Source organism: Diceros bicornis, chromosome 22 (genome assembly GCF_020826845.1).
Source record: "Diceros bicornis minor isolate mBicDic1 chromosome 22, mDicBic1.mat.cur, whole genome shotgun sequence".
NCBI classification, from domain to species: Eukaryota; Metazoa; Chordata; class Mammalia; order Perissodactyla; family Rhinocerotidae; genus Diceros; species Diceros bicornis.
In genome coordinates, this window is record NC_080761.1 from 38,336,598 (window position 1) to 38,358,924 (window position 22,327).

The 22,327-nt window shown below is 38.4% G+C and overlaps 1 protein-coding gene across 3 annotated transcripts in view; it reads left to right on the forward strand.

Annotated features, from left to right (window-relative positions):
• Positions 1–376: 376 nt before the first annotated feature.
• The window catches only part of CCDC171 (coiled-coil domain containing 171), a 300,588-nt gene continuing 278,637 nt past the window's right edge, over positions 377–22,327 (forward strand). For 2 of the 3 annotated variants that reach the window (XM_058565834.1, XM_058565832.1), the window contains exons 1-3: positions 377–581; positions 8,656–8,813; positions 15,736–15,871. In XM_058565834.1, coding sequence (XP_058421817.1) covers positions 8,770–8,813; positions 15,736–15,871 — 180 coding nt within the window. In that variant the 5' untranslated portion in view covers positions 377–581; positions 8,656–8,769. Of the gene's footprint in view, positions 582–715; positions 1,108–8,655; positions 8,814–15,735; positions 15,872–22,327 lie in introns of those variants that run through there. The other variant, XM_058565833.1, reaches the window with a different exon arrangement.

The window sequence follows — 22,327 nt, forward strand, 5'->3', positions numbered from 1 at the left end:
TTAGACATCTGCAGTTTCAGTCCGCTCTCCGGGGATTCTGAGACGGTAGCTGGGGACCTCACGCTAACACCAGCACCCCGGAGCGTGGGCCGCGGCGTTCTCGCGCGGAGGGGGCGCGCCTGGCGCGGGACCGCGCGCGGTCGCGAGCGCGCCGCTCCCCAGCAACGGCGCATGCGCCAGCTCGCCCTCCAGCGAAGCCGCCGTAGTTTCGCGGGCCCGGCTCCTCCAATCGGAGCCCGGCGTTCTCCGAGTGCGTATCCTGGAGCCGCGGGCTGCGGGAGGCGGGAGGCGGGAGGAAGGGGGCGGGCCGGGGCGGGGCCGGGAGGCGGGCGCAAGTCTGAGAAGGTCTCTGAGAGAAGTCAAGTCTCCGGAAGTGGCCGTTGTAAACATCACCTCCCTGGGGTTGTCCCCTCCAGTCCCCCTTTGCTATTCGTTCCCCGTCCCCGGGTCCTAGAGTCCGTCGGGTTCCAACAGTTTTTGCTCTGACCGCCGCGATCGGCCTGGGCCTGTTTCCACCACTGAGATTTGAAGCTGCCTCTGGGGTCTTGGGTGTGCGGTCTGGACCACGGGAGCCCCCTGAGGTAACCACGGGTGTGGGGGCTTCGAGGCGAACGACTTTGGCGGGCAGGTGTTGAGAGGAACGGTATAGGGGGCTTCAGTGAGACTTATGGGGGACCCCGAGTTAGTTTGGCGCTGTCCTTGGGGCAGTTTGCGTCGTCTGTGGGGACACGCCTCCAGCTCCCTGGGCGGGGCCTCTCCGCCCACCTGGAGGAAGATATCCCTGGAGCATCCTAGCCCGAAACCGCTGCGGCAGTACCCAGAGGGCTGAGTGGGGACCAGAGAGCAGGACCCAGGGGGCCTGGACTTGGAGCTTCTGAGGTTGAGACTCTTAGCCGGGCTCTTTCCCTCGCGAAAATCAGTACGTCCTTCGAGGACAAGGACCACTTTTTTCCATGCCTTTTTAAAAATGCCAGCCACACAGTAGACGCTGTGTAAATGTTTGCTAAAAGGAAGAATGACTTGTGCTAGGCTGTCTTCTGTAGCATCTACTGCTTACCCTCCAGGACTTGAAGAGACTTAGGAAAGTCGGCCGTGAGTTTTTCCGAGGTTGTAAATTTTCTGCAGAAGTGGAGCCTCCTTTTGACTGTTCTTTATTCCATTATGATATTTTCTTAGTCAAATACATATATTTTCATTTTAAGCAGATCTCAAATGATATTGCATAAGTTTACTTGAGAGGCGATTTCAGTTGGTGCCTCTTTTTTTTTTTTTTTTGTGAGGAGATCAGCCCTATGCTAACATCTGCCAATCCTCCTCTTTTTTTTTTTTGCGGAGGAAGACTGGCTCTGGGTTAACATCGGTGCCCATCTCCCTCCACTTTATATGGGACGCCGCCACAGCATGGCTTGCCAAGCAGTGCATGGGTGTGCGGCAGGGATCCGAACTGGTGAATCCCGGGCGCCGCATTGGACCATGCGCACTTAACCGCTTGTGCCACCGGGCCGGCCTGGTGTCTCTATCTTTTGAATATATTATGCATCGATGTTTCATAGTTGTTCCCATAATCTTGGAGAAAAGAACCTATCGTTTTGTCACTTGTTTTATCGAACAGTTAGTGCCTACTAACAGCAAAACAGTGGTAGAGCAGGAAATGAACATGATTTGCCATGAAATGAAGAGGAAACAAAGGCAGTGCAGCCTGCTAAGAGGAAAGATGAAGGGAGTAGCTTTAGTCTGGAGCTTTCTGCACTAGTCTTGGCTGACTTTTATTAGCTGTGTGACCTCAGGCAAATCACCTAAACTCCCTGGGCGTTAGATTCCTTATGTGTCAGATAAGGAGGGTGGACTTGGTCTCTAAAGTCCCATTTAATTCTAAAATTCTTTGTCTCAGCCCATTTGTCTTGGTCTTGTTTTAATGAAGGAAGCAAATATTCCCCTTTAAAGGTGAAATATGTAACTCTTCAGACATCACCAGCACAGTGTTATGAAATAAGGTGGATTTAGGAGTCAGCTGGTTGTGGGTTTGAATTCTAACCCTTCCACTGAGTATCTTTATACAAGTTACTCAACCTTATGCAAGTTACTCAACCTCTCCGAGCCTCGGTGTTCTCATCTGTGAGATGGGCATAATCTCTTAGGGTTATTGGGAGGATTCAGTGAGATCAGGTATGCTTAGTGCAGTATCTGGCATGTAGTAAGTGCTCAATAATAGTAGTTTTTATCTTTTCATCATGGCCCCCTCCTTTTTCCCCTGATCTGTGCAGCCACAGTGAGAGATGAGTACATTCTGGATGGCCTACTGAAGGACTCAGATGTGAGGCAGAAAAATTTTGTACCAGCAGTGGCTCTGAAATCTAGACTAGAATTGTCTTTCTGGCTGGTACTTACTCCTAGGATGTCCAGATCCTTGGTCCCTTGGCCTCAATTGGTCTATGACCAATTTCTAAAAAACTTTTTTTTTTTTTTTTTTGCTGTGGAAGATTCACCTTGAGCTATCATCTGTGCCAGTCTTCCTCTATTTTGTACGTGAGTGGCTGCCACAGCATGGCCGCCGATGAGTGGTGTAGGTCCACGCCTGGGCCTACACCTGAACCCAGGCCGCAGAAGTGGAGCTCACCGAAATTAACCACTAGGCCATGGGGCTGACCCCCTCTGAAAGACTTCTTATTGAAGAATGATGTACATACCATCCCCTCATCTGTTTTAGTAAGAATGGCGAGAACAGTGCAACTCCACTACCAAAAGAAGATTAATCTGTTCATTAACATAAAAAGCTGATTTAAACCCTGCTTGTATCCACTGCTGCTATACCATGGCCTGGTATTGGCCCAAGCCTGTGGAAGTGCCATCTGGATTGAGAATCCACTGGAGGTCTGAGTCATCTTTCATGAAGAAGACTCTAACTTGTAGTTAGTTTGGATAGGGGGAAGAATAATCTGTGTTTAAGAAATCTGCAGCAGGGCGCAGAAGTGCCTCCCTGACCAGCGAGGTCTCACGTGCCCCCTGGCGGGGGATGAGCCATGTCTTGAAGGCCAATAGCAAGGCACACAGCAGAGCTCTGGAGTCAGCCAATTCGGGTTTGACTCTGTGAAGACTCTGTCACTTACTAGAGAGGTGACTCTGAATATTTTTAAGCCCCAGTTTACTCAGGTATAAAGTGGGAATATTAACAGTATCTTCCCTTGGGGTTAGTGTAGAGTGAAATGAGGTAATCTACAGAAAGTTCTTAGCACCATGCCTGGAGAAGGGATGTTTGTCATAGTTGGAATGGTGACAGCAGGGAGTGGGTTTGAGGTATCAGATAATTTGTTTATAGATAATGATGTATTGAATATGTTCAAGTGGAAAGCATTGTTTACAGAGTTACACAGATGTTGAAGAAGAGAAAGGCTGCCACTGATCGCGTATCATAAGGAATTTTTAATTACTCATACAGATCAGCCCAAGTATTTAACTTGTGGAGTTTTCATAGGGAAGTTTCAGGTAAAGCTAGGAACACATGTTATGTGGGGACCCTGCAGTTCTTGGACTTGGCTTCCTGTTCCACTGACATTTTCGTTACTGTACTTAGCTGCTTGACTTTCCTCATCATTCTTTGCTTTCTTTTCACTCTGGTGGATGAAAAGGGAGATTTTGCCACATCTTCTCTGCCATGGTCAATAGCATAGAAACCCCGTGGTAGTTTAAGTTCAGCTACAGACCTAACTTTGGCTCTTCATTGATTTAATCCTCCTAAAACACACAGAGGTAGGCCCTTGAACCCTAGTGCTGTCAGGAGCTGATATCAGGAGAATAAGATATCAGGAGAATATGTCAGGAGAATAAGAGTTTGCTAAAGGAGACTATAGATGGGATTTTTTTTATGATGATGAATTTTAAAAATTGAGATATAATTCACATAACATAAAATTCGTCATTTTAAAGTATACAATTCAATATTTTTTAATATATCCACTATGTTGTACAGCAGTCATCACTATCTAATTCCAGAACATTTCCATCACCCCCAAAAAGAGACGTTGTACCTGTTAGCAGTCAGACCCAATTCCACCTCTCCCTACCCTCTGGCAATGACGAATCTACTTTCTATTTTAATGGATTTGCCTATTCTGTACATTTCATATGAATGGAGCATACAATATGTGGCCTTTTGTGTCTGGCTTCTTTCACTTAGCATAATGTTTTCAATATTCAGTCATGTTGTAGTATGTATTAATACTTCATTTCTTTTTATGGTTTAATAATATTGCATATTTTATTTGTTCATTGATCAGTTGGTGGACATTTGGGTTGTTTTCACTTTTTGGCTATTGTGAACAGTGTGGCAGGGAACATTTGTGTACAAGTTTTTATTAAAGTCCAGTAATTATCTTAGGATGTGTCTTTGTGTTGGTTGTGCCGGGTCAGTATTCTCAGATATGTAGTTTGTTTTTCAAAATGTTTTCTTGAATTACAGTTTTTAGTGTTTGTTCTGTTTCCTGGCTTTGATCTTCTTATTCAGAACTCTTGTTAGCTGCATGTTGGTTATTCTTTGCCTATTTTCAGTAATTTGTCACTGTCTTTTGAACTCTTTTGATCTCCTTAATTTTTTTTTTATTTAAACATTTTTCCTTTGTTTCATTTCCTATATCTTTTAAGGCATTTTTGTCATGTCTGTTTATTTTCAATGTTCCCTCTAATTTAGTCTTCATTACTGAAATGATTTTTTCTTTTATTTCTAATTTTTTCTGACCTTTGTCACCTTATTTCTGAGTTTTTCTAATTCTGATTCCTATTCTTTCATGTCATACCATTTTGCTAATGTCTTTTAGCTCATTTTGACATAGTAAGTGATAGTTTTCATCTGTTTTATGGGCATGTCTTTCTGTCATGCTTTCATTTGTTGGATTCTATTCTGCTCCTTACTCTTTTTTTCTTACATTAACGTTGTATGGGATTTGACTGTGCTACTTTTCTTTTGCTTATTTTTATGGAAGATTCGTTTATCTGAACTTTGAGAAATGGGACAAGGTTCTGGAAAGCTTTTCTAACTTCATAGGATTCTGTCTGGTGTTGTATTTTGTGAGTGTTAAAAACTATGATAGCTTACTTTCTCAGATTTCCTGGCCCTGTTTCCTCCTACAGTTTGGTCTGGGCCATCTCTTTACTTTGTCTTTATTTCTCCTGTCCTGCTCAATTTTGATTCCATCTCCAGCAGTTTCTCTTTAGTGTGGGCCCCTGTCTGGGAAGGAGACCTTGGCAGGTCAGTTTTGAAAGTTCACGAGGCTGGATTGTACCAACCCTTTCAAGACTCTCTTACCTACACCCGTTTCATGTGTCAGCTCTTGGAATGGGCAGGCTTCTCTCAGTTTCATGTGCTGCTCTCAAATTGGCCTGCAGTGCTTTCCATTAAACATCTGTTGGCTCTTTGGGAGCTCTGTTAAATGCAGCCTTGTTATCTCCCTCTGCTTTCTGATCTGTAGACACCTGTACTCCCATGCAGATTTTGTGGCTGTTGGAGGTTTGCCCTTATTCATTTGTATTTTTTGGTTCTTTTTGTTATAAATGTTGCCCATGATTTTCTGGTTTCTCTATTTAGTTACCTTAGATAGGATTTTTACAAACTCCCTCATTTCAATTAATAAGGAAATTAAACTATAGAAAAACAAAGAGACTTTATAAAAGACATACACAGGCAGGGCTGGTGTGAGAACCCATTTTTGTATTTTACCTGTCACTCAACTTCTTTTTTTTTCTTTTTAACTCTGCAAGAGCATTTTCAAGCTTCTTATCCATATTAGTTTTGTATTGTTATATAACAAGTTACCACAAACTTAGTGGCTTAAAACAGCACCCATTTATTATCTCAGTGTCTGTAGATCAGGAGTCTGGGCACAGCTTAGGGAGGCCTTCTGTTCGAGTTTCACTAGGCTGTAGTCAAAGTGCTGGCTGGGCTGTGTTCTCATCTGAAGGCTTGACTGGAAAGAATCTGCTTCCCAGCTCATTCAAGTTCTTGGCAGAATTTATTTCCTGTTGACATGTGTATGACTGAGGGATCCAGCTTTTTATTGGCTGTTGGGTGGAGGCTGGCTGCAGTTCCCTGCCATGTGGCCCTCTCCACAGGCAGTTCACAGCATGGCAGTTGGCTTCTTCAAGGCCAGCAAGAGATTGTCACTTTAGTCGGCTAAGACAGTCTTATATACCATAATGTAATCATGGAAGTGGCATTCCCATCACCTTTGCCATATTCTGTTTGTTAGAAGCAAGTCAAGTTCTGCCCACAGAAAAGGGGAGGGTATTATACAAGAGAGAAACACCAGGGGCAGAGATGGTGGAGACCATCTGCCTACTACATTATCTGCAACAATGATCTGGAAATCGACGAAATTTGCTCCTAAGCTGTAGAAGACACTTTCTCTCTAGAAGACAATTCAGATTTGGAGATGTTAGATACCAAAATAATGCACTGAAAAATGAGTATTCTCTTCAATTTAGCTTTATTGAAACATCTATATTAAAATTTGGTAAACTACCTCTTCCTGTACTTATCTGCCCAAGATAAAAACAAAACAAAAAACAACAGACATTATTAAGACCCTAACTATGTAAATTCTTTTCCTGAGAGGTAAATAGAGGTTCTGTTTGTGCCTGTTGTGACACATATGCACACACACGTGTGTGTATGTATTTAATCTTTTTCACAAAAATCTTTTATATACGTACTTTTGAGCCTTGGACATTACTCTTAAGTGTAGAAGAGTCCATTCCTTCTAGGTTCTAACTCTTTTACTTCCATTCTGAAGGCAGTTTCTCTGGAGTCTGACCTTTGGGGGCATGTGGTAAGGTGAAACGATTTTGGGACTCAGTTTCAGAAGTGCTTGGTTGAGTCCTTAATGTCCTCCACTTAGTAGCTGACTGGCCTTAAGCAAGTCATTTAGCTTCTCTGAATCAGATGAATTTCCTTAATTGAAGTGAGGATAATAAACCTCAGGTAAGATGATTTATGGTTCAGCTGTTTGTATCAACAGTGGCCTTGCAGAAAGAGCTTGGACTTTAGAGTTAGATAGTTATGAGTTGGAATCTTGGTCCTGTGCCTATGTGACTTTTGGTAAATTACTTCTCATTTCTGAGTCTTAGTTTTCTCTGTTGAACAATGGGATGATCTTTACATTGCAGTGTTATAAGGATCAGAGTTCTGTATATAAAGTACCGAGTACAGTGCTTGGCACTGTAGTAGGCGCTCAATAAATTAATGACAGTGGTATTTGTTTGTCACTATTCCCAAACTTAGTCTTTTAGGTCCCTGGAGAAATGGGACTTTCCCCCCCCACCTTGATAAAAATTCCATCTTCTTTGTCCTAGGTCAGACTATTCTACTATACTACATGAATCACTGACTTTTAAAGATCCCTTGGTATCTCTCTGGAGGAGCCGTTAGTCAGTTCTCAGCAATTGTGATTGAGTCTACATCTCATTTGGCTTATTTGAGTCCTTTTCCTTCAGTGATCTCTCTGATGGTTATTTATTGGGAGCAAGGACAGAACCGTTTAGCATTTTTTTTTTTGGTCTTCAAGGTATCACTGTACACCCACAATTTCACTAAACAATTCTTTTATTACATCTTTTCCCAAGACCAAATCACCCCAAGTACCGCCTACTCTTACTCCCTTCCTTTATTTGGGATCACTGTGTTTTCTCACAGGGTTCTGTGTTCAGTAATAGAAACTAACAGTGACTGAGCACTGCATATGTGCTGTATATATTATTTAAATCTCAAATATATGAGGTTGATGTAGTTATTCCCTTCTTATGGTTGAGGAAACAGCCTCAGAGAGTTTAAGTGACTTGCCCATGGCCACATACTTGTAAGATACTTATTGAAATCCTAACTCACGTCTCTCTGAGTCCAAAGCTCCTGGTCTTTCTTAGGATATTGGCCTTCTACTGGGGATACCAAGAGACATTTATAGGATCTTGATATTTGTGTCTGTTTGGACTTAATTAATTATTGTTGTCTCTCTGTTTAAAATGTTTACCCAGAGATTCCTTCATACTGTAGTAAACTAATTTACTTTAAATGGTTGGTGTAATTTGGAGTATCTCCCATAGAAGAGAGTTCCAGAGAGAAGGCCAGTGTAAATGACAAATACTCTCCTTTTTCCTTCTTCCTCTTTGGTTCCTTGGGAGAAGGCCTTTGAAAATTACTGTGAAATCTTTTGTTTGGGAATACCTTGGACTCTTTGATTGTAACATTGCATTACAAATCTCTCATTTATGAAAAAGGCTCTGGGGACCCAAAAACGTCCCTGGACTTCATTTTCTTTCTATTTGAATTCTGTGCCCTAGAGATAGGCACTACATATTCCTTTTCCAGTTCAAGAACAATTTGTCACTATTTTATTACAAAATTTTTTCTTTTTATTTGAGAAATTAAAGTAATCTGATAGTATTAACTTGTTCTTAGAAGAAGGAACATCTTTACAACATTTTGTCATTTTTGCTTCTAATCTTTTTTTAAAAGAAATAGAACATCGTAGCTTTTAAAAATACAAGTATTTACATGTTTATTAGACAATAATTTAAAAAATACAAATAAGTTGAAGAACAAAAGAAAAATCACCCATAGTGTCAGGATTCACATATATAACCGTGTTTTATTGTTGACTATTTTAACAGACTTCAGCCCATCTAACCTTTAAGCCACAGACATCTTGGACAATTTTAATCATCAATAACGAAGTATACCATTAAGAAACAGTGGAGTATTTTGAAAGAGTTGGAAGACGTATCATGAGTTTAAACACATCAAGTAATGCCACTGGTGATGCCCAAAGGTAAGCCTCCAGTCTCTCTGTTTAGTTGAGGAATGCTTTTGGTTGCGAGGAACAGGGAGAAGTAAGTGGTTGGAGGGGCTGACTGTAAGAGTTCTCATGGTTTGGTGAGGGAAGTAGAGATTTCCTGGGACTGGAGAAGCAGGAATGATGCCTCATAGGAGCTGGAACTGCATCTGGAGACTTTGTGCTGCTCTTTGTTCTCCTTTGTTAACTCAGTCCACAAAAGCCAGTGTCTGTATTTTCCCCAGCCCCTAGAGACTTGATATTCTCTTCCATTTCTCTAAATCTTTTCTTCTTCTTATATTTCTGCTTATTCACATTTCTGAGTGGTCATAACTGTGGCTTGCCATAATCTCTGGGGCTCTAATTCCTCTTCTTTCTTCGTTGTCCCAACTCTAGTTCACGACTTCCGTTCAAGCGTTCTTTTAGTTTTAGCTTGTGTTGCTAACTGCTCCTCTACTGGGAGTTTATACTCCAAGAATTGCTATTGCTCGTCTTTTTTTTGGTGCTGTTGATATCTGCCTGTGGTTTATTCCACTCTAATGTGAATAATATAAAACCCTGAGTCTGTAATATAAAACAAAACCATTTTGGAGAGTGCAACCCAAAGCGTGGTTTACAAAGAAATAAGTACAGAAATTGAAAGTAAGTGTTTTGAAACTTTTATGATCATGGAACAGAGTATTTTCTGTTTGTTGAATCTAATAATAAAATACTTGGGGTTGTGTTTTACCTGTTTTTAAAATTTCTTTTTTAGTAATCCATTTTAAATGTCTTTTACAAAGGCGTCATTTGGTCGGGGGGAGTAGTCCTTGCTCATATTTAGTGTGAGAAGAATTGATCTAGACCGCCTTTTCAGCAAGCCTGTGTGGGTGGGGCAAGTACCATGACTAACATGTACTTTACCTATAAATAGGGTTTGCTGTATGAACATTTTCCACCTGCCTTTAGAAGCTACCTTAAATTCTTTCTGGAGCAAGATAGAGAATAGGTGAATAAAATATAAACTTTTTCCTTTGCCAAAGTTTCATCTCAAAGATGACTTTTTCTTTTATAAAATGTTGCAAGGGTCAAGAGTGAGGTCTTATCAGCTTGTTCTCCACCACCACAGTGAAGAATATGGTTCAAAAGCTGCTGAATAGAGGATCTTCAAGATTCCTTCTTGCTCTGATTTTCTATTTTATATGTGTACCTATATATATATATATATATATATATATATTTTAGTGCAAATAATGCATATATTTTTAGAAAAATTAAAAAATACAAATCAATAATGCAATAAAACTACTTATAATCCTACCACTACGAGATAACTACAGATAATATTTTGGTATATACTTGTCCAGACCTTTTCTTATGAACCTATAAATATATATTTTAAAAATTAGAATAATATTTCACATTATTTAGTAACCTGCCTTTTCAGTTTTGGGGAGAATATCTTACCACATCAATACACATCTGTCATAATTTTTAATGGCTAAATTACTCTTCAGAATTGTAGAATCTGGATAAATGAAGTTATTTAAACTCTACTGTTTACCACTAATCTACTTTCTGTTTCTATAGATTTGCCTCTTCTGAGCAATTCATATAAATGGAATCATATAATATATGGTCTTTTGTGTTTGGTTTCTTTCACTGGGCATATTGGTCAGGTTTATCATGTAACATGTGTCTGTACTTTGTTTCTTTTTATTGCTAAATAGTATTCCATTGTATGATATACCACATTTTGGTATATCATACCACCAGTCGATGGACATTTGGGTTGTTTCCACTTTTTGCCAATATGAATAATGCTGCTATGAACATTTGTGTACAAGTCTTTGTGTGGGGACATATGATTTCATTTCTCTTAGGTAGATTCTTAGGAGCAACATTATTTTATTGTAGAGTAAATTTATTTAAATTTAAATATTTTAAAGAACTGCCAAATTGTATTCTAAAGTGGCTGGACCATTTTACATTTCCACCAGCCATGTATGAGGGTTTTGGTTTTTCCATATCGTTGCCGACACTTGTTATTTTCTGACTTTTTGATTATAGCCATTTGAGAGTGTATGAAGTGGTATGTTGTGATTTTAATTTGTATTTTCCTAGTGAGTAATGATGTTGAGCATCTTTGCATGTGCTTTTTTTGGCCATTTGTATATCTTCATTGCTGCAAGACTGTTTAGATCTTCTGCCTATGTTTAAATTGGGTTATTTGCCTTTTTGTTATTGAGCTTTAAGAGTTCTTTATATAATCTGGATACAAGTCTTTTATCAGATATATGTTTGCAAATATCTTCTCCCATCTGTTGGCTTGACTTTTCATTTTCTTAATGTCTTTTGAAGTGCAGAAGTTTTTAATTTTTATGAAGTCCAGTTTATCAATTCTTTTTTATGGATTGTGCTTTTGGTTTCATATTTAATAAATCTTTGCCTAACTTAAGGTCATGAAGATTTTTCTCCTATGTTTTTTTGTAGAGGTTTTATAATTTTAGTTCTTTTGTTTAGGTCTGTGCTCCATTTTAAGTTACTTTTTATGTATGGTGTGAGGTAAGGGTCTAAATTCATCTTTGTTCATGGGGATATCCAGTTGTGTCAGCACCATTTGTTTTTAAGAGTATCCTTTCCTCACTGAATTGCCTTGACACCTTTGTTGAAGATTAATTGACCATATGTGTGTGAGTTTATTTCTAGAGTCTCAGTTCTGGTACGTTGATCTACATGTCTATTCTTAATTCAATTCCACACTGTTTTGAAACTGTAGCTTTATAGTAGGTTTTGAAATTAGGAAGTGAAAATCCTCCCATTTGTTCTTCAAGATTGTCTTGGTTATTCTGAGTCCTTTGCCTTTCCATATAAATTTTAGGGTCAGTTTGTCAATTTCTGCAAAAAAAGCCTGCTGGGATTTTGGTAGGGATTATGTTGAATTTGTAGATCAATTTGGGGAGAATTGCCACCTTAATAATATCGAGTCTTCTAATACGTGAATGTGAATGTGGAATATCTTTCTGTTTATTTATGTCTTCAATTTCTTTTAAGAATAATTTATGTTTTTCAGTGTAGAAATCTTGTACTTTTTTGTTAAATTTAATCCTAGATCTACTTTATTCTTTTTGATGTCATTGTAAATGGAATTATTTTCTTAATTTCATTTTTGGATTGTTCATTGTTAGTATAAAGAAATATAATTGAATTTTATCTATTTATATTGATTTTATATTCTGTGACCTTGCTGAAACTATTTTTTAGTTCTAGTCTTTTTGTCTCTTAATGGATTTCTTAGGATATTCTTACAGGATCTTGTCCTTTACAATTAAAGACAGTTTTACTTCTTCCCTTCCAACATATGTGCCTTTTTTTTGTCTGCATGATTGCACTGTCTAGAACCTCCAGTACAATTTTGAGTAGAAGTATTCATAGCAGACATCTTTGTTTGTGGGAAGCTTTTAGTGTTTCACCATTAAGTATGATGTTAGTTGTAGGTTTTTCGTAGATGCCCTTTATCAGATTGAGGAAATTTTCTTGTATTCCTAGTTTGTTGAGAGTTTTTATCACAAATGGAGGTTGGATTTTGTCAAATGTTTTTTCTGTATCTATTGAGATGATCATGTAATTTTTGACCTTTATTTTAGTAAAATGATATATTACAGCAATTGATTTTTAGACATTATACCAATTTTCTATTTTGGGGATAAATCCTACTTGGTCATGTTGTGTAATCATTTTAAGATGTTGCTGGATTTGATTTGCTAATGTTTTGTTGAGGATTTTTTGCATCTTTGTTTATGAGGGATATTGGTCTATAGTTTTCCTTTATCGTGATGTCTTTGTCTCACTTTGGTATTAGGTAATGCTGGACTCAGAATGAGTTGGGAAGTGTTTCCTCCTCTTCTAATGTGAGGGTTAGTATCATTTCTTCTTTAAATATTTGGTAGAATTTACTAGTGAAGCCATCTGGACTTGGGCTTTCTTTGTGGTTAGATTTTTTAAATTATTAATTCAATATCTTTATCTGTTATAGGTCTATTCAGATTTTCTGGGGTTCTTTTTGAGTTAGTTTTGGTAATTTCTGTCTCTCTAGGAATTTATCCATTTGATTTAAATTGTCTAATTTGTTGGCATGAAGTTGTTCATAGTATTCTTTATAATCCTTCTAAGTTGGTAGTGTCATTCCTTCTTTCTTTCTTTCTTTTTATAAACTGAGTCGTTTCTCTTTCTTCTTTGTCCATCTAGCCAAAGGTTTATCAAGTTTGTTGATCTTTTTAAAGAACCAAATTTTGGTTTCATTGATTTTGTTTAATTTTAGTCATTTAAAAAAATTAAAGTTCCATATGCACATTATTTAAAGAATCTAATGGTTCTACAAGGCTTACTCACTGCTGTTAGGAAAATAGCAGTACTGATTTCCTTCTGACAGATCACTTTCTTGTTCCCTAGAAACAATCATTTTCCACTCTCTGAGATGATTTTTTTAAATCTATATCTCTGAAAAAATTTTATTATATTGCTATTTGGTTCTCCAGGTTTTGCCATTATCTGCTGACTTCCCTCTGCAGATCATAGTTTAGTTTTCATTCACGCATGCCGCCCTTTTCTGTCCTCTCCACATACGGTGATATTGTACTGTCGCTTAGATTAGTTATTCAATGTTTACATTATTGTAATTATGAAAACTTCCCAGTTGAGCCATGTGGTAGTATTTAGTAACATTTTTTTCTTTCTTGTACATTTTGTTTTTCTTGGATTTAATAATCGTCTCATTTATTATTTAGTTCGCTTAATTTCTGTGAACTTAATCATGAATTCAACTTCATACTCTAACCGAGTTGTATAAATCTCTCACTATGTTCAGACAGTTGAAGTATTCTGTTGTTTTCTGTTTTCCTCTTCTTACAGAAATCACTCCTGGTGGCTTCGGCCAGTGCAGTTGGGACAGATTGCCGTTTCAGGGCTTCGCTGCACAGTCGTCACTTGGTGTTTTCTTTCATCACTATCCTGGAAATCCCTTTTCTGTTTTCTTGTCTTGAATATCCTGCTTCTGGGATTCCATGTCTTTCTCTTTCTCAGTTTAGGTTCTTATTTTGGTGGAGCAAATCTTCCATTAGCCTCTTGAGAAAGGTCATGGGAGGTAAATATTTTAATACCTTGCAGATCTGAAATAGTCTTTCTTGTACCCTCGTCTTTGAGTGGTAACTTGTTGGGCATAAGATTCTAAGTTGGAAATTATTTTTCCTTGGAATTTTTTTAGGCATCTGGGAGATTTTTCTTTACATTTATTTATTTAATTTTTCATTTCTTAGTTTGTGTTTCTGATTTCCAAGAGATCTTTTTTATGTTCTCCAAGTATTTTGTTTTTTATCACATCCAGGTTTTGTTTTCTGGATGTTATATTCTTTCCTATTTTTCTGATGATATTAATGTTAGTTTCTCTCTCTCTCTCTCTGTCTCTTTAAAGTTACCTTTCCCCTGCATAGACTTTGAGGGCTTTTTCCACCTCTCCTGGCCCCCACCAAGTTGGTCTCTGTCTTTCGTATTAGATGCTTCCTAATATCTGGTGATCCTTGGCTGCCTGTTCATATTTAAAAGTAGGGGCCTGAAAAGATGATTGGGGGGCTGGCCCCGGGACATGGTGGTTGGGTTCAGTGTGCTCTGCTTTAGCGGCCTGGGGTTTGTGGGTTCGGTTGCCAGGCACAGACTTACACCACTCGTCAGCCATACTGTGGCGGTGTCCCACATACAAGATAGAGGAGGATTGGCACAGATGTTAGCTCAGGACTAAACTTCCTCAGCAAAAAAAAAAAAAAGATGATTGGAAGCTCAGTATGTGAGGCTTTGTGTTTGTGGCATTCTCTATGGGTGATATGGTTAAGCTGTTTTGCTGGAGAACCGCTGGCATTAGCATCTTTAGGTCTTTCTCACCTTGCTGGTTAGATTCTCCAGGGAAGACCCTTCCCATTTCTGCTTGGCTGCCATTGTTCTGGCAGACAAGAAGTGTTAGAAGACCAGGGCTCTCATTTATTATATAAATATAACTTTTTACTTGAGCCTCTTGTTTTTAGTATGGAGCCCTTGCTCTGTTTGTATCTGATCCAGAGACCTTCTGTTTTATCCTCTCCAGGGAATAAACCTCTCGTGTTCTGCCAGAGTGCGGAAGAGATCAGTACCCAGTTGTGTGGTGTATAGGGTAGAGGATCTGAGGATCTCATTATTTCTTTTTGCAGACTTTCAACCAATTCTCCTGTTTTCTGCTCTACATTTACCCCATTTTCAAAGGTGTTTCCAATTAACTGAGTTTTTTTTGGCTCTGTTGTAAATTAGGTTGCTTTCCCCACTGTTGGCTTTGAATTCAACTTTCCTACGTAAATCAGTTACCACTTGTCCACCTGCTTTCCAGCTTCCAGTATTTTATTGCTATTGTCTCATCTTCTGTTCTCTTTCTCCTTGTGGATTTATACTTCTAAATCCTCTTTGCTGTTGTTTTAATTACAATTTTAATTTTAATTTTGGGGAGAAAGTAGAGTGCTTTAGTCTGCCATTTTTAAGCAGGAATCTGTATTCTCTTATTTATACTTTTTCTTTTTATAATATGTATTACATTTGCAATCAGTGAAATGTATTATTTAAAAAGGTAAAAAAGAAAGAACTCAATGTCTTCCAAAACTATCTAGCTCATGATAGGATCAGAAAGTCTTTAAGTACCAATATTGAACAATGGTGGTTTCCCAGTGGACAGTGTTTTGTTTCTAGTCATATGTTGCTTTGTGTTTCTACCTAGCTTTTGCAGTTCACATCTTTTACTAGATTGTAAGTTTCTTTAGAGGAAGGACCATATCATGTTCCCTGTGTTTTTTGAAGAACAAGTTATCAGAAGTGTAGTGAAATATACTTAATGAGCATTATATTTTATTATGATCTCATTTTATAGGTTGAAGAATGCCTCATCTGATGTAAAACAAATGCTTAAAAATGAAACAGACTTGGATATTACTGCTGATCTCAGAAAGAAACTCCATCGGGCTAAGAAAGAAAAATTAGAAATAACAACTAAGCACAATGCAGAGGTAGAATTTATTTTCCTCTCAAATGATGTTAAAAGTAGAGTTTGATTATTTTAAATTCATTTCCTGTTACAAACTCCATGTTTAATATTTATCACTACAACATTCTTATGCTTAAAAAGGGAATGATAATAAAGAAAACTTTTTTTATACAGTGGAATTGTATAGAAGTGTTAAAGTAGAAATGTAATGAAATATTACATTTATTTGTATGTTGTCTTAAATTTATTTTAATTAATGGGTTAAGCTTGATAAAAATATTAATTGATGACTGTGTTTGGTGACTAAAGGATTTATAAATTAGACATTTTTGAAATCTTAATGTAGATTCCTTATGGTCTCAATCATGGAACAATCTCTTTCTTAAACAAGTAGATTTGAGTATGGAATTTTTAATCATAGTGTAATTCATAAATTTCTTAGTTTTATTATATCATTATATCTTTTATTTTATTAGTATGTGTGTATATATATAAATATATATATCCCATATGTGTATGTATATATTCCAAGGACAGTGGTTCTTTTTTCCTCTAAGATAATTTATGAATTATATGTTTATGTCTCATCTGTCTGTTGTGTTGTTTGTCTGTTTTCTCTATTGAAATCTTACTCATTCTTAGAACTCAGCTTAGGCAGCCTGGTGTAGTGGAAAGAATATCGAGTTACGCAGACTTGGACTCATTGTTGGCCCTTCCATTTACAAGATATGTGACCTTGGGCGAGTTATTTATCCTGTACGTTGTTGGCTTCTCATTATGAAATGCTGGTCCCAAAGGGTGGTTGTGATAATTAAGTGAAATAGAATTTGTGAAGTGCCTGTAAACAGTAATGGTAGCTGTAATTTATTGACAGTTAAGCGTAAACAGTGTGTTTTCTTTCCCTTTGTGCTAAATTCCAATGTTGTTCTGTCAGGAAACCTTTTAAAGCCTCCTTAGGTGAAACTGATTATTCCTTTATTTGTTATCCTAAAATGTTGCTGTAACAGATATTTTAGAGCTGAAACATTTTTTTCATGCTTACCTACCTTCTTTAGTCTGTAAGCTTCCTGAGAGCTGAAAGCAGTGACCATGCTTTGTCTCTATATCTCTCACGTTGCTGACTCACACATAGTAGGTCCTCAGTGGCTGTGTGTTGAATAAATGTTTGAAAAAATGATTTTTTCAAGGTATCTAAAGAACAGGGGTTTATGATTAAAATAACAAGCAATGGATATATGACTATTTTATTTGTGTTTTTAGTGGCAATTGAGGTAATTTTAAAGTGGTAATTGAAGTAATTGCTTTTTTTTATGTTGTAATAGTACATACTGAGTATAAGTGGTATTTTTTAAATGTATGCTAATTGTTCATAATCTCCAAAACTTATTGTTTAAAGCCGAATTACATTTTACTTGAGGATATTAGTGTCATGATAATCACTCATCTATTAAATATATTCTTTTACATATATTTGCAGTTATCATCAGATTTCTCTTAGCATAACACACTATTTATTCTCTTTTATTTGATCAAAATGTTTTGAAGTATGTGTTCACTTTAAAGAGATAGGAAATTATCTCAGAGAAGAAAGAGAATTTTCTCAAAATAGGCAAGTATAATGGATTCAACTCAAGGTTTATATTACTATTCATTCTTATTGCTCCAATTGTTTGTTTAGATGATTTTACTCCTGTTATTTAGTAATGTCTTTTTTAGCCATATAATCTCCAAGTGTACCCATTATAAAGCAAGGCAGAGAGGAATGAAACTATCTAAAAACTAATGCCATATGTTTGTCTTATCGGCTATTCCTAATGCTAACCCACATCATGCTGGGTGATTGGCACAAAATGTCTTCAAAATCTAAGTGTCCAGGGGCCGGCCCGGTGGCACAAGCGGTTAAGTGCGCGCGCTCCGCTGCGGCGGCCTGGGGTTCGCCGGTTCGGATCCCGGGTGCGCACCGACGCACTGCTTGGCAAGCCATGCTGTGGCGGCATCCCATATAAAGTGGAGGAAGATGGGCACAGATGTTAGCCCAGGGCCGTCTTCCTCAGCAAAAAAAGAGGAGGATTGGCGGGTGTTAGCACAGGGCTGATCTCCTCACAAAAAAAAAAAAAAAAAAAAAAAATAAGTGTCCATTGATGGATGAATGGATAAAGAAAATATGGTATATATATAATGGAATATTATTCCGCCATAAAAAAATAGTGAAATCTTGCCATTTGTAACGACGCGGATGGTCCTTGAGGGCATTATGCTTAAGTGAAATAAGTCAGACAGAGAAAGACAAATACTGTATGATCTCACTTATATGTGGAATCTATGAAAGAACCAAGGTCATAGATAGAGAGAACAGATTGCTGATTGCCCGGGGCGGGGTGTAGGGGGTGGGCAAAATGGATGAAGTGGATCAAAAGTACAAAAAAGTACAGCTTTCTAGTTATAAAAGAAATAAGTCACGAGGATGTAATGTACAGCATGGTTACTATAGTTAGCAATACTGTATTGTATATTTGAAAGTTGCTAAGGGAGTAGATCTTAAAAGTTCCTATCACAAGAAAAAAAGTTTTTGTGACTGTATGGTGACGGATGTTAACTACACTTATTGTGGTGATCAGTTCGCAATGTATACATATATCAAATCATTATGTTGTACACCTGAAACCAATATAATGTTATATGTCAATTATACCTCAATAAAAAATTAAATTAAAAAATCTTTAAAATGACTTCTCTAGGAATTTTATTATTTTGGGTTCTTGGACAAGTTATTTAATTTTTCTGAGCCTAAATTTTCTTGGATAGATTTAGAAATAATAGATTACTGTTGAGAAGATTTATTAGTAGGCAGAGGGTATGGGGAGAGGAGTTGCTTATAGACTCATAGCTTCCAGATGAGGCTGAGTTGGTTTGATGTGGGTGATTAGGATGGGAAAATGCCATAAGGTTTTCATTTTTGCCGTGGTTGTTAGAATCATTTGAGCCCAGTAATAACAGATGTGTAAATAGGACAAGAGACCATGAAGCTGTTTGTATATCTCATTGGCCTAGATAGTGATGATAGAGCAAGAAAATCTTCTAGAGAAATGAGGATGGGAGAGAGTAGAGAAGGGCCATGTAACTTTCTTCAGCCACGTGGTACTGAAAACCTAGGACCAAGCAGTAGGCTTTGGGACCTGACGATGTTGTTTGACTGATCCAGCCAGTCCTCTTAAGGGTAGGGATTCTTAAGTTGGAATCCTCAGAAACAGAGAAATCAGGGAATCCATGTACTTGAATGGGGAAAAATTATATTTTAATTTTTATTAACCTCTAACTCATATTAAGCACTTCCTTCAGTTACTAAGGGCTTGACCCGGCCAGTCCTCCTTTTCCCAATAAGCCATAATAGTATTAGCAGTACTTTTTTTTTCTTTTGAATCTCTTGTTGAGTTTAATAACCTCATTCTTGCAAAGCATATAGCAGAAAGAGAAATGAGTCATAAAAAACCAAAAGATGTTTATATTACTTTCCTAGGGCTGCTATAATTTGGTGACTTAAGACAACAAAATTTATTCTATCACAGTTCTGGAGGCCAGAAGTCCAAAATCAAGGTGTCAGCAGGGCCATGTTCCCTCTGAAGGCTCTAAGAGAGGATCCTTCCTTGTTTCTTCCAGTATTAGCAGTACTATATCATCAGTAGAAATCACAGACACATACCACAATTCAGTTATTGCCAATATTTTGAAATATTGTTTATACGTGTCACTACTTTGAAATTACAGTGGCTATTAGACCTGTGAGTAGAGCTTGTTATTTAATGTGTTATTAAAGACGTGTGTAGATTATGACATCACAAATTTGTTTTTTTTCATATTATTTGTTTTTGTACTTTGATTTTCTTTGTTATCTTGTGTATTTTATTGTATGCACTTAATTAAATTATTCTGAGAAGGCTTTGCCATATTGCCAAAGAGGGTCATGGCATAAAAATGGTGAAAAACCTTTCTTGTAGAGGCTGACATGCTGTAGAGGGCATAAAGGAAGATATGGAGGATGACACAGAGAGGAGGTTCTAAGATAGCTGGTTGAGCATAAAGACTTAAAAGAATGCAGGCTTTTTTTTTTTTTTTTTGGTGAGGAAGATCAGCCCTGAGCTAACATCCATGCAAATCCTCCTCTTTTTGCTGAGGAAGACTGGCCCTGAGCTAACATCCATTGCCAATCCTCCTCCTTTTTTCTCCCCAAAGCCCCATTAGATAGTTGTATGTCATAGTTGCACATCCTTCTGGTTGCTGCATGTGTGGGACGCCGCCTCAGCATGGCCAGACAAGCAATGCATTGGTGCGCGCCCGGGATCGGAACCAGGCCGCCAGTAGTGGAGCGCGTGCACTTAACCGCTAAGCCACGGGGCAGCCCCCAGACATGTTTTAAAAAGGAGGGAGAGGGGCCGGCCCGGTGGCGCAGCGGTTAAGTGCGCGTGCTCCGCTTCGGTGGCACAGGGTTTGCAGATTCGCATCCCGGGCGTGCACCGCCACACTGTTTGTCAAGCCATGCTGTGGCGGCATCCCATAGAAAGTAGAAGAAGATGGGCATGGGTGTCAGCCCCTGGCCAATCTTCCTCAGCAAAAAGAGGAGAATTGGCATGGATGTTAGCTCAGGGCTAGTTTTCATCACAAAAAAAAAAAAGGCGGGAGTTATCATTTTGCTGCTGTTGCGTGTTTTAGTGCACGTGTTGAACCTTAAGTGAGAAAATAACCTCATGGGCAGCAGAAGATGTGTTTCTATCAGCTATGTGGGTAGCTCTGGAAATCAAGTAAGGTGCAATCAGGCAAAAGGAGGGACATTAATAGAGGGAATTGGTCTATTAGTTCCCTTCCATGGTGATGGAAGGCTTAGGAATCCAAACAAGGAATGATAGACCACCCAGAGATTAGTAATAGCAAGAAGCTACCACCACCTATCTAGGCCAGAGGGCCAGTGGGACGAGATGAAGTTACCAGAGTCCAGAGGTCTGGGCTGTCTGGTGAGAAGTAGAACCATGATAGGGGCTGTTCAGCCAGTGTTGGGATGTTGGAGGGAAGGGGATAGGGAGCTGGAACCTCAAAAGAGATGCAGCTGCTGCCAGAGACATTGCTGCAAGTTAGAGCCGGTTGGCAATGGTGCATGGGAATTACGGTTCCTATGATATAATAGAGTAGAACAAAAGAAGGAGCTAGGGGAGTGGATCTGAGATCAAAAGGGCAAATGATTGGCAGTCCACACCTTTTGCTCTTCAGCATTCATTATCACCCTTCTACTCATATGTAATTCCCATACAATATCTTGTTCCTGCATAACATTGCAGGTTGCAACTCAAATATCCTCTATACAAAGATGCTCTCACCCTCTCCAAAGTGGGAGACACAAAGGCTTATTAGTCACTGCATCCATCTCACAGATGACACGTCCTCACCATCAGATCCTTATAATTTGGTGTCTCATGAATTCAGTTGAAAAGTTAAACACTACCAACGTTCTTAATATAGTGCCAAAGGGGAGGAGCAAAGAAAAAAATTACTAGTATATACATATAACAAATGTGCAGAGCTGCTGCACTTCTTATTCTTAGAGCTGGTCCTAAGGTTATAAGTTGATATTTATCACTTCTGTCACAACTGATTCCATGTTCCCCTTACCCTCTGCCAGCATTTCCCTTGGTAGAGTGACCAAACCTTCATTCTTGAAAAGTTTGATTCCTTAATGGTGCTGCCTCTATTGGATCTCTGTAGACATGGATGTACTAAGAGTCATACCATTGAATCTCCAGGTTTCCATGGTCTTCTCTGCCTCACTAACCCGTTGGTAATCAGGATCAGTCACCCCAGCCAATATAGTAACTCCTTTCTTTGCCTTTTGTTTCAGTGGCATGAGGAGCCCAAAGCTAGCCTAGAGGTAGTCGCAGCTTCCAACTTAATGTTTTTTTTTTTAACTTTTTTATTGTTTTAAAATATATATAAGATACCACTTGCCATTTTAACCATTTTTAAATGTACAATTCAGTGGCATTAGTTATATTCACAGTGCTGTGCAACCATCACCAGTATCTATTTTCAAAATTTTTCATCAACCCAAACAGAAACTGTGTACCCAGGAAGCAATAACTCCCCAGCCCACATAACCCCCAGCCCCTGGTAACCTCTGATCTACTTTCCGTTTCTATGAATTTGCCTATTCTAGATAGATACCTCATGTAAGTGGCACCATACAATATTTGTCTTTTTGGTCTGGCTTATTTCACTTGGCATAATGTTTTCAAGGTTCATGCATGTGTAGCATGTATCAAAATGGATAATTTTTGTTATATATCACTTGATGGAAGTATTCACCCCTTGGGAATTAAGATCTCTTTAAAAAAAATCAAAGCCCAAAGTTGCAAGGATTGGGGGGAAAAACTCAGTGAGTGGGCTAGTAGATGATAAGGTTATTAGAGGCTAGGTTGTTAGAGAGAGGCCACTG